The following is a 12011-nucleotide window of genomic DNA, read 5'->3' as shown; positions in this document are numbered from 1 at the left end:
TGCATGGTTTTGTGTGCTGCCTGCATCCCGCGGATGGGGCTTTTTTTGTGCGGACCGGTTGCTGGCATGCCACAGACCGGTACTGGTCCATGGACTAGGGGTTGGGGACGCCTGTTCTAGATTGGTGTTTCCTTTTTTTGAGCTTCCGGAATTCCCCAGCCAGCACGTGTGGAGTTGAAATCCTCACATCTCAAAGTTGCCAAATGTGAAAAACGCTGATCCATAAATAAATGTCAGAACTTCTTTGAAGTTTTTGACAACTGCTACAAAGTCACAATTACTGTAGAAGGTCAGCTTAATGGCATTCTTCTGCAGGAATGTCTTGGGAGGGGGTATTGAATAAATCACTTTTCTTGTTACACTCACCCTTTTATTTTCTTTAATGCAAAGAACTGATCTCTCCTGTCTTGCCAATTTAACAGGGAAGTTTAGAAGAAAATAGCCACGTTCCCACCTTTTGCTTTTTTTAAAAAAAAAAAATTCTGTGCAATTTATATAAAAATGATTTTGCCTTTTTCTTGAGCCTTCTAATTCTACTCACAGAGTTGTGTTCAAACTCATCATCGCATTTTTCAAAACGTCACAATTAAAACATTGCTTTCTCAGATAATCAGGAGTTCTAAATTCTTTGGGTCCAGTCCAATGTTCAGTGCGTACAGAGTTCTGTACCAATAAAAAGTGATAAGGAAGAAAAAGCCCTAAGGAGTGGCAAGTAATAAGATATTGCCCATCGGTCTGAGGCAAACGAGAATTTTGAGGTCGTGAGGCCAGAGACAAGGTCAAAATGCTGCAGAAATTATGACATCACCCAAATATAGCTAGTACTAAATCAAGGCTGGTTGCAGAAAGTTGAATATTTGGAACAAATAAATCCTTCCTGAGTAAACCACAATTGCCATGGGATTCTTCCAAAGATAAAGATTTTTCCATCTTTTTGCACTTTGGATATAAATGTTACTGATACTCGTATAGGCTAGGTGGGTCTGGTTCTGCCATGGGTGCACTGATAGGACTCAATTCCACGAAAATAGGCAACCTTAAGAGCCGTGGTGGTGAAGTGGTTCGAATGCAGGATTACAGGCTAACTCTGCCCACCCGCCAGGAGTTCGATCCTGACCAGCTCAAGGTTGGCTTAGCCTTCCATCCTTCTGAGGTTGGTAAAGTATTGGGAGGCAAGATGCTGACTCTGTAAACCGCTTAGAGAGGGCTGTAAAGCCTTGTGAAGCGGTATATAAGTCTAAGGGCTTTTGCTATTAAGAGCTGTGTTGGCAGAGTTGTTAGAATGCAGCATTGCAGGCTGACTCTGCCCACTGCCAGGAGTTCGATCCTGACTGATTCAAGATAGACTCAACCTTCCATCCTTCTGAGGTCGGTAAAGTGAGGACCCAGATTGTTGGGGGCAAGATGCTAACTCTGTAAACCGCTTAGAGAGGGCTGTAAAGCCTTGTGAAGCGGTATATAAGTCTAAGGGCTATTGCGAGTGCTGTTGCTATAAGTTTAAAATCCAGGATGGGGATTTCCCCCCCCTTTCCCTTGTTTTTCTTTCCACCTCACCTCTTTCCCCCCATCTTCTCCTGAGTGGATATGCCCGTCTAATGTCATTGCATCTGACTGTATTGAATCACCACAAATCTGGTTCATTACCCACATGCCATTATATACGTTTGTCAGTGAAAAGATTGACCGTGATTATACCTGTGTCAAGCTTCTAGCCATCCAGTTCATTCAGTGAAGACAGCATCCATTGGAACTCTAGGCAGGACTCGGCCTCCCATGCCAGTTGTAGTCCCGAGTGCCCCTGAAGTGCAGGAAACCACAAGGATGCTTGAAGACACAGAAAGTGTAAGTGTACTTCTGGACTATGACTTGATCACGCGATATCATATCTGGCTCCGTGCCGGTGTATAAATATAAAAGTAATAGCAGGCAGACCCTTCCCCACTGCACACTGAAGGCAGAGGGGAACTAGACTGAATACAGAGCGTCCTCAACTTATAAACCCAAGTGGGAGCAGAATGTCCACTGCTAAGCAAGGAGGTTGTTAAGGGAGTACCATCTAACTTTGCAACCTTTTTGGCCTCTTTATGTAGCAAATCCCTTCGGCTGTTAAGTGAATCACACAGTCATTAAGCAAATCCAGCTTCCCCCATTGACTTGCTTAGCATCAAAAGCCAACTAGTTGGGAAGGTCGCAAATGGTGATCACGTGACCACCAGGATGCTGCATAAATATATGCCTTTTGTGGCCCGAGGAGAGCTAAGTCCAGCCCACCTTGATTTCCATTGACTCTTATCTACCTCCAATTTGCTTTGGCCGTTAGTATCTCAGATTCTTGTAGAGAGCTTAAACTTGCAATAAATCTTTATAACCATTTGAACTGCCTGGATCTTCTGATTTTCCTGGCGCTTGGCAGTCGGTAAAACGAGGACCTAGATTGTTGGGGGCCATATGCTGACACCGTAAACCTCTTAGAGAGTGCTGTAAAGCACTGGGAAGTGGTATATAAGTCTAAGGCAGTGTTTCTCATTGCTGGCTGTGGAATTCTGGGAGTTGAAGTCCACGTGCCTTAAAATTGTCAAGGTTGAGAAACACTGGTCTAAGGGCTCTTGGTAACCTTCCTTTTTCCCCACACAAGGCAGTTCATCTTGTCCAATAACCCTGTTAAATCTCCTACAGAATTACGAACCGGATGAACTCACCAAAGAGATGGCCCACCTGGAAGGACTAATGAAGGACCTTAACGCCATCACCACAGCGTGATCACCTTCCCCAAGGAATGACTCCAAATCACAGGTCTTGGGACTTCGCCTTGGAGCACAAGGAAATGTATAAAGACTAGGGGACAGCACAAAAGGAGACCTGCCACCAGCCGCAGCAGCAGCATCAGGGCCTCTTTCCAGTTAGCCAAGTGACTCTTCTTGTTCATGGGGCTGAAACGGACCTCTTTGAATGTTGGGATTTCCGCTTCCTGTTGAAACGATGATGCTGATGCGAAGAAGGGATGGGGCGACGTCTCAGGCTGATGGAATCCAGCATCCAGACGAAGTTAGCCTCCATCGGAGACCGCATTTGTCTCGGAGCTGTGACCTTCCCTGATTTTTCAGTGTTGGACATTCACAGTTATGTAAAATTTTATTTGTGTGTTTTTATTTTATTGTATCTTTTTTTTTTAATTAAAAAGTGTAATCTGACAAAAAAAAAGAAATTTGTGTTGTTTCCCCACAGCCTAGAAGGATGTCCGATTGCTTGTTCTATTGTGTATACGGGAATTCATTGCCAGTGTGGATTGTTCCGTTCATTTGTTCGTTCGGATTTTTAATTTTTATTTTATAGCGTGTATAATTCTGTCACCTCCCAGCAATTAATCCATGGCCTTGGGGTATGCTGCATTGCTTTTTGTAAGCTTTTTTTATTTTTATATTATAATAATTGACTAGATCCTTTCTCATCACTGTGAGGTTAACTGTCTGTTTGGATTGAAATGTAACATCGAGGAAACTTTTTCGTTTTGGAGCATTTCCAGTACAGGAGTAGAATAAGTAGCCTTGGGCTGGGAGCCACAGAGTGGTAGGAAGTTTCATTGTTTACAGGGACAATGCAATGCAACTTTGTCTGTCGAACTCTTTTAAACCCTCCCCTGCAATATGCCCAGTTGTGACTTAAATAAATTATTATTACGAGAAATTTCCCCAATCGCAGTGACTTGGAAAAAATAACACAGTATTCCGAAGGATGGCTACGACGTAATTCTATTGCAGTTACTCACTTTGGTCATTACCTCTGTCCATCCAAGGCCTTAGCGAAAGAAAGCGAGCAGCACACCTGTGGCTTAAAAGATACCATCTCAACCAGCCCCAGTTCATCAAAGGGAATCGTCAAAATGGAATGAAGACTTAAGTTATCATCTCCTTTATAAATTCATCCTTTAGTCCAGGGGTGTTCAACCTTGATAACGTAAGATTTGTGGATTTCAAATCCCAGAATTGACTGGGAGTCAATTCTGGGAGTTGGCTGGCTGGGGAATGTTGGGAGTTGAAGTTCACCGGTCTTTCAAAATCGCCAAGATTGCACACCCCTGCTTTAGTCTGTTTCTTGCCAATTGGAAAGGGTGCTCCATTGAGCAAAACCCTCTTAATAAGCTCTTTAAGCTCAGATACCGCAGCGTACCTTAGCAGCACCGCTCTTATTGTTTGAATGTTTGATTTTAAAGTTGTGTCTTTCCTGATACTTGCGTTGAAGTGGGAGTTTTATTCCAGGTTCTTTAGCATACAATGATCAATCATAAGCTTTATGTGAGACATCATTCTGTATAGCTGTAGATCATCTTCAAGGTTTTGGGGAAATACCTTCCAGTATTGAACCACAATCAAAACAAATTAACTTTGCAGGAGAGAGGCGGGGAAAAAAATGTAGATGTGTATGTTTGTGACTCAGGTGCTGCCCAAGCCAGTAGAAGAGAGGAGTGGATTGGGAGAGATAAATAAATTCCTAATAAGCTGGTAAAATTCTGTTTCCTCTCTGTGTTTTCTGCCCATAATCTACGATGACAGTTTAACATGCTGAAAAAATAATATTTTACTTTTTTAAAAAAAAAAACAAACATAGAATGATGCTGGCTTAAAAAGATAACGAAGAATGGGAGGCTTTGATTTTTTTTTTATTGTAACCAACTTAAGTGGTATTGGAGCCCTGGTAGTGCAGTGGTTAGAATGCGGTATTGCAGCCTAACTCTGCCCACTGCCAGGAGTTCGATCCTGACCAGCTCAAGGTTGACTCCGCCTTCCATCCTTCCAAGGTCAGTCAAATGAGGACCCAGATTGTTGGGGGCAAATAGGCTGACTCTGTAAACCGCTTAGAGAGGGCTGTGAAGCGCTGTGAAGCGGTATATAAGTCCAAGGGCTGTTGCTGCTGTACCAAGTTCCGTGATAACAAGATTATGATAAGATGGGATCAGTTAGAGATTTTGTAAGTTCTTTTAAGTTCCCATATGTTCAAAGCTTGGATTGCATGTTGCGAGCAATTCAAGTTTAGAGTCACCTGGCTCATGTTACCGCCAATTGTACAGAGAAGAAAATATTTTTAGGAGCAGGTAAGAAGAGACCTATATCACCCTTTTGTCTGTCTTCTGTCCCTCCCATCTATCATTTTTCCCACACTGTTTTCCTTCCTTCCCTTCCAGCTCAGCCTTTGTTTGCACCAAAGAGCTGAACTGATTCATTCTTATTAGCCACTGCTTAGCGTGAGCGTTAAGAACGGCCACGCTGAATCCAAACAAGCCATCTATTTTTTAAAAGAATGTTTTTTGCAATTATATAAGAAGTGCCATGAAAGCTAAAAGTAGACCACCTTACTCAGTGCTCTGTCTTCCAGTAGTAACTCTTTGTGTGGCACCTCAGAGATAATCCATGCTGTTTACAGTTAAGGTGTAAGCTTCATTCTGGTAAGTTAATTGATCCTCCTGTTTGGTTTGAGGTGGAGCAATTAATAATAAAGGGTGACCAGCTTTCAGTTCAACCCAAGGAGTGGAACGATTCACGATTCACACCTTGACCTGTATCTAGATGTCTTCTATATGCGTTTTTGAAGCTTGGAGAGCAGTTTCCCTGTTAGAAGGTGGAAGATCTCACCCTTCCTCATCCTCATAAGCCAGAAGCATCTTTTAAAGAAACTTTTGCCTCATTAGAAGATGCTAAAAGAGGACCGTAAACACCCTAAGGCGTACACATGTTGAAATTTTCTGAATCGAACCATGGACGTGACCTAAAGTTGGGTGTCCATCAGGGTGAGTGACAGTAACCGGCTCCACCCTTTGGTGGAAAGGCAAGACAGGCATGTAAAAGGTAAAATGACATTAGATGGGTCTTTTTGTGGCCAAAAGTGTTTTGTACGACCGTTTTTTTTTCATTGTACGGACCCTTTTTCATAGCCAAGAGTATGAAGTCTTTTCTATCTTCGGAGTTCTCGCCGCATCCAGTGAATTTAGTTGGTGCACACACTCTGCTCCCCAGGTGTGTGTGTGTGTGCCTTTCTCTCTTACTAGACCCAAAGAAGCATCATCTTGTATATTCAGTATTCCTCCCGTTGGTGGGCTCTTGTTATATTATACTATATTGCTACTTTCGTAGAACATCAAGAATGTTGATGATACCGCCACGAGTCTGGGAAGGGGTGGGATTGGGGTAGGGAATATTTTTAATAATAATGAAGCAACTGTTCAGAGTTGGTTTTTTAAGGTTGAATCAAAAAAAAGAAAACATTTATTCAAGCCAGTGTATAATATGTATTGCACTTTTTACATTTTAACACTGTTTTTTTACATATCTTGTGATTTTAAATTTGCGACATTGTGTATCTTGTACCCTCATGGCTGCTCTGTGCAGCTTCCTCCACTTGAATAAGAGGATGGGGTAGGGTGGGGGGCGGTTTGGGGTGGGGGGGGCAGAAGAGACTCCTGTATATTGCTTTACAGTTCTGATGTAGAAGAATTCTGAAGACTTTCTGTACATTATTTTTCTGTAGTATTTGCTGTATACTCTCTACATTTTTAATACTGTCATGTTTATTATTTGGTATTGGATTTCCAATACACTTTTTTTTTTAAAATCTAAATCCAGTTCCCACTTTGTCAAGAGTTTTTGTTGGTTGGTCTTAATAGTTTGTCTTCCCATTTCAGCAGCCCCACGTGCTATGAGAAATTCAGGATGTAAGCATCGTAGTTTAGCTGCTGCTATGGGAGACAGGATCATAACTCTCTTTAAGCGTGTAGGATAGATGCGAATCGTTATCAACAATTTTAAGGGTTTAGTAAGGAAGACAGATACTTTTATCTCTATTTCACAAATTAAACACTGCACCCTCTGAGATAAATGAATCCTGAGGGTTATAATTCACGTTATTTTCTCAAAGTTGATCAAAACCAGCTTTTGAGTTTTTGGTCCTCTCTGAGTTTGATTGTTTGCAGAAATTTCATTGCCCAACTAGGTAACATCTTCAGTGTGATGAGTGTAGGATTTCTCCCTATTTATTACAGTCGCTTACCCTCCCAGTGTTTGTATAGGGTTATGGTTTTCTCCTTGATAGTTCTTTGATTAGGGTATTGTTTTCCGTTTGATTGCTTGTCTGGTGTTAAAGCCTGCTTATTTGAATCTGGGCTACTGGAGGGGATGTGTTATTTTTTAAATTTCCTTCCTGTTTTTGTTTTTTTACTTTAGTGCATGATGTAGAAATGCTTACGCTCACACTGATGATGCTACCTAGCTGGGTAATAAAATGTCTGCACGCAAACAACCAAGCTCAGAGACCACCAAGAGCTGCATAGTTTGACCTTAAGCTACAGATATTCTCTTCTTTGTTACAAGGGGGGCTTTTTGCTTTACCTGGGGAAAATCTCAATGTCTTCCAATAAAATATGTTCTCCTAATTTTCGGGGGGGGGGGAGGCTTAAGGAAATAAAAATGACGTGGCCTCTATAGCAATCTGTGAAATTGATGCTGCTTGAATATTTCTAGCCAAAGCTGTTCAAAAACCGGGCACAAAATTTGAAAAAAGGCTGTTTCTCGTCGTCATTCGCCTGAATTCTGAAAGGAGAGGGATGAAACAAGAAGGATCAGCAAGTTTTTCTGAATGTGGTCAAGATTCCTTGGTTGTGCCGGACTTTATGCGGCGAAGGAAGTCAGATGGGTAGATAAGTAGGGTTTCCACCCTTATCTTGGTCAGCTGGGACTGGGAATTGAAGGCTAACAAACATGGAAGATGCCTCCTTGGGAAAAATTGATCTGTGCTGATGGCTTTCCAGAGTTTTCCCCCTTCCTCTTCAGAGCACCTTCTTTCTTTCTTCTGAGGCCGCAAAAAGGGACCAGAGACTTCCTGAACTCAAAGTACCATATATTCCGCCGTATAAGGCGACCCGGCGTATAAGACGATCCCCGTCTTCGGCGCCGAGTCACATGCCTAGAAAGTCGTCTTATACGCCGGAAACTACCGTAATTTCCGGCATGTAAGACGACTCGGCGTATAAGACGACCCCCCCGACTTCGGCGCCGATTTCAACGCTTCCAAAAGTCATCTTATACGCCGGAAAGCACGGTAAGTATTCTGAAGCCCAATTATCTCTCTGTGGCATCGTTGCCTCTTCCCTAAAGATGTTTGTTGTAAAAACAAATTGCCTTGCTAGAAACGAGGGACTTTTTGATGCCATGAAAGACTGGGCTAGAACCAGCATTGACCCTTCTATGGGATGACATCCTCTTTGACTTGAAATCCCTCCAACAACCAAAAAGGACTTTTGCCTTCAATCTATTTTGCCCAGGACCCCATCGTCTTATTTGGCTGTGGACTTATATGTGGGCAAACCACCAGCTTAGATCAGAAAGGAAAGGGTAAAGGGAGAAGGAAAGGAAAGGAACTAGGAGAGGAGTCCAGGTCACACCAATCTGAAGACTGCCGATTTGGACGAGGCTCATCTCTCATCTATTAATTTCTCCGTCAGGCTGGTATTTAATTAGCCCTGGTCTTCCAGCTGTTAAGCCTTAGTTGAGGCTCCATCCGCTGCTGCGTTGTCACAGCAACTAGTATTTTAAGTGCTCCACTTTTTCTTTTCTTTTTTTAATTTTGGTACTCTTGAAGCAAAACCATCTCCGTTACTATTAATGGCCAGAACAGAGGGGTTAGGCAGAGGTGGAGAGCAGCAGATCGGGCAGAGGTAGAATCTCTGAATTGTGCTATACTTCGCTGCGGAGCCAACATATTCAAGGACCACGGCGACCTCAGAAACCGTCGGGATCTCCCCATTTGTAACTAAATTCAGCACTGTCCTTTTGGAAAGACGTTTGTGCCCTCTTGCGGCTGCAGTGATAATGTTTGCAATTCAGGCGCCTGAATTGGCCGGATTCAAGCAGGAGAGAGAAATGACCTGGGTTCACCTTTGCTGTCCAAAGGATTTCCCCCCCCCCATGAAGTAGTCTCCCTATAGGTTCTATAGCACCTGAGGGCTGGACAAGAAGCAACGGATGGAAACTAATCAAGGAGAGAAGCAACTTAGAACTAAGGAGAAATGTTCCAACAGTGAGAACAATCAACCAGTGGACCAGCTGGTCTCCAGAAAACACTGGAGATTTTCAAGAAGAGATTGGACAATTGGACCGCCATTTGTCTGAAATGGTATAGGGCTTCCTGCTAGAGCAGGGGGCTGGACTAGAAGACCTCCAAGGTCCCTTCCCAACTCTGTTACCTTGGTTTCCCTGCCCTATTAACATGTTCTTTGCCTTACTTGTTTTATTCTTCATCTTGCTCTTCTCACTTCCTTGACTGTGAGTTCTTAAAAATAACTTCTCCTTTTTAAAAATAACTGGCCGGGCAAACATTGCTTTTCTTTCAGTGTGTGCACAAATCCTTTGGACAACTTAATGACTGGCGCCTGAATTGTTTGCAAAACAAAAAAACACTCCGGCCTGCTTATCACCTCTTACCGTTGCCATGGAGCTACGGCAATTCCCGGGCTGCAGCTCCACTTTGAAGCAGCATCCATCATGCCAGGAGACAGAAACAAAAAGGCACTTTGGGGAAATCCCTGCTTGCTTCGTGCAGAGGGAGCAGCCGCAGCGCCCGCTGCTCGTTTGTGGAAATGGCACCCCTGAAAGCCATATTGGAGAACAACAGGCAAGGCTATGGGAAAAAAAGGAAGCCCTTTCCCAAGGAAGGCATTAGTGACAAACATAACTATAAACAAAGGAAAACCATCATCTACATGTTCCTACTAAGGCAGAGAAGCTATCTGCACTCTCCATCCACTGCACTGTAACTCAGCACAGGTAGTCCTCAGACAATGGAGCCCAAAATTGTCGTTGCCAAGTGAAACACTCATTAAGTGAATGTTGCCCAGTTTACGGCTTTTCACACCACAGTTGTTAAGGGAACCCCTGCAGTGCAAAAAGGTCATAAGTCACTTTTTTCAGTGCCATCATAGTCACTAAATGAACTGCTGGATATCAAGGACTACCTATACATCAAAAGCTGCTTAGGATGGATATGTTACCAAACGTGGGAACGTGAGTCCCTGGGAAATCGAGCGATCTAAGAGTTGAAGGGTCTCTGTGTGGAGCTGATGGCTTCTCCATCCTTGGAGGTCTCCATGGAGAGATTCTACAGGCACCTTTCACGATTTCCCACCACAGGGTGGAGAGTTGGTCCCTTCCAAGTGTACAACTGTGAAATTGTAATTCTGAAGACCAGCTATGCAGAGGGATAGATCTATTTACATCCAGCGTGCACCAGTCCTATCCAAAAGTTGAACACTCTCTCTATGGAGTTGAGTTGTTCTCCATCCCTGGAAATCTCCAGGAAGAGGCTGAACAAGCACCTCTTGTGATTTTCCAGCAAGGGGTGGAGAGGTTGGTCTTTCCCACTCTGTAATAGTGTGGTTGACTGGTGGTAAATCAGCACTTCTGTTGACTAAGGAGGCACCCGTTTCCCAGGCTTCAATCATTTCCCTGGCTGTTTTTGTGCCTGCTCACCCGACAGTCTTAGTAGCTGAAAAATTGGATGCATGCATCTATGCATGGACACACACACACACACACACACACACACACTTCTGTAGCTCTTTCATTAACATTTTTATTAGAAAAAGACCTCCCTCTCCCTAGAATACTCTTAAACCTTGAAGGAAGACCAAAGCTTAATTTACATTTCATTTCCCACCTAGCAAAAGCACTTGAAGCACGAGAAGCTAGCTATATTCTCGGGGGGGGGGGGAAACATTTGAAGATTAAGAGGCACATCTTTAAGAGTCGATTTCTTGCTTCTCTTTGACGGGATTTTTTTTTTCTTTTTCTCTTTTGTGCAAAAAAAAAAAAGACCCTCCCGATACATTTTGGTATAAAATCGAGCAAAATATTTTAGAGAGAGCCCAGGGTTGCTGAAAGAATCAGTGCTATTGTCCCCCGTGTGAATCTGGGCGCCCTTGTGAGGGATCCTTGTTTTTTTTCCTTGAATTCCTCTCTCTCTCTGCAGTGGCAGAAAATTCCAGAGGGCTCCAGAGGAGAAGAGGAGGACTTCCGAGTGAAAATGGCTCATTTCTTCTTTTTCTTCTTGTTTTCTTAAGGAGATAGTCAGATTCCCAGCATTATGGGGAAAGGACAGGAAAGGCAAAAGAAGGTGGAGGAGAAGGATTAACACGGATCGATACAGAGATGAAATCACAGCTTGGATAAAGCTAGCTGCCTACCTCCTCGGTTTATCTAGTGCATTGTTTCCCAACCTTGGCACATTGAAGCTGAATGGACTTCAACTCCCAGAGTTCCACAGCCAACATAGCCATTGCTGAGAATTCTGGGAATTCAACTCCCAGAATTCTCAGCAATGGCTATGTTGGCTGTGGAATTCTGGGAGTGAAGTTCATACACCTGGAAATTGTCATAGTTGGGAAACTCTGATCTAGTGTTTCTCAACCTCGTCAAGTTTTAAGGTGGGTGGACTTCAACTCCCAGAATTCTAGCCAGGGAGCTGAAGTCCATTCATCTTAAAGTCGCCAAGGTTGAGAAACACCATTTATCTTATCATGGATCAATATCTTAGGCTCCCGTCTTCCTTGAGAAGAGAGAGTCAACTCCAGTGTCACGAGGGTCTTGCAGGGGACCCATAAATTAGTTCAGGCGTTGGAGGAACGCGAGTGTTATTGCTCACATCATAGGACACAGTCAAGTCCGAGTTCTGTGTCTCGTTTAAAAAAATGGCCTATTGTAGGACTCGCACAACTGAAAAAAAATAAAAACCACTTCTAGGTCTCAGCTTTTCAAAGGGTTTCGGTAGGCAGGTGAATCTCACGGTGTCGTTTCAAGATGCAGTAATGATCCCTTGGTAATGGCAGAAGGGTGAAGCCATATATCTCGTCCACCTTCGTACAAATTGCTTTTCTACCTTTTGATTTTCTTTTGTCAAGGAAGAGCCTAGTAGACCAACTCCCTTAGAGATGTACAAGGTAGTCCTCGGCTTACAACAATAATGGAGCATAA

At 43.3% G+C, this 12011-nt stretch overlaps 1 protein-coding gene across 14 annotated transcripts in view; it reads left to right on the top strand.

Annotated features, from left to right (window-relative positions):
• NEO1 (neogenin 1) overlaps positions 1–3205 on the top strand; it is a 62417-nt gene extending 59212 nt beyond the window's left edge. For 13 of the 14 annotated variants that reach the window (XM_039339456.1, XM_039339454.1, XM_039339446.1 and 10 more), the window contains 2 exons: positions 1706–1842; positions 2677–3205. In XM_039339456.1, coding sequence (XP_039195390.1) covers positions 1706–1842; positions 2677–2760 — 221 coding nt within the window. In that variant the 3' untranslated portion in view covers positions 2761–3205. The remainder of the gene's footprint in view (positions 1–1705; positions 1843–2676) is intronic. The other variant, XM_039339455.1, reaches the window with a different exon arrangement.
• The last annotated feature ends 8806 nt before the right edge of the window (positions 3206–12011 follow it).

The sequence above is a fragment of the Crotalus tigris genome, unplaced genomic scaffold (genome assembly GCF_016545835.1).
Source record: "Crotalus tigris isolate CLP2741 ecotype Arizona unplaced genomic scaffold, ASM1654583v1 scf7180000017735.2152567, whole genome shotgun sequence".
In the NCBI taxonomy this organism is placed as follows: domain Eukaryota; kingdom Metazoa; phylum Chordata; class Lepidosauria; order Squamata; family Viperidae; genus Crotalus; species Crotalus tigris.
This window is presented reverse-complemented; position numbering and strand designations above follow the sequence as displayed.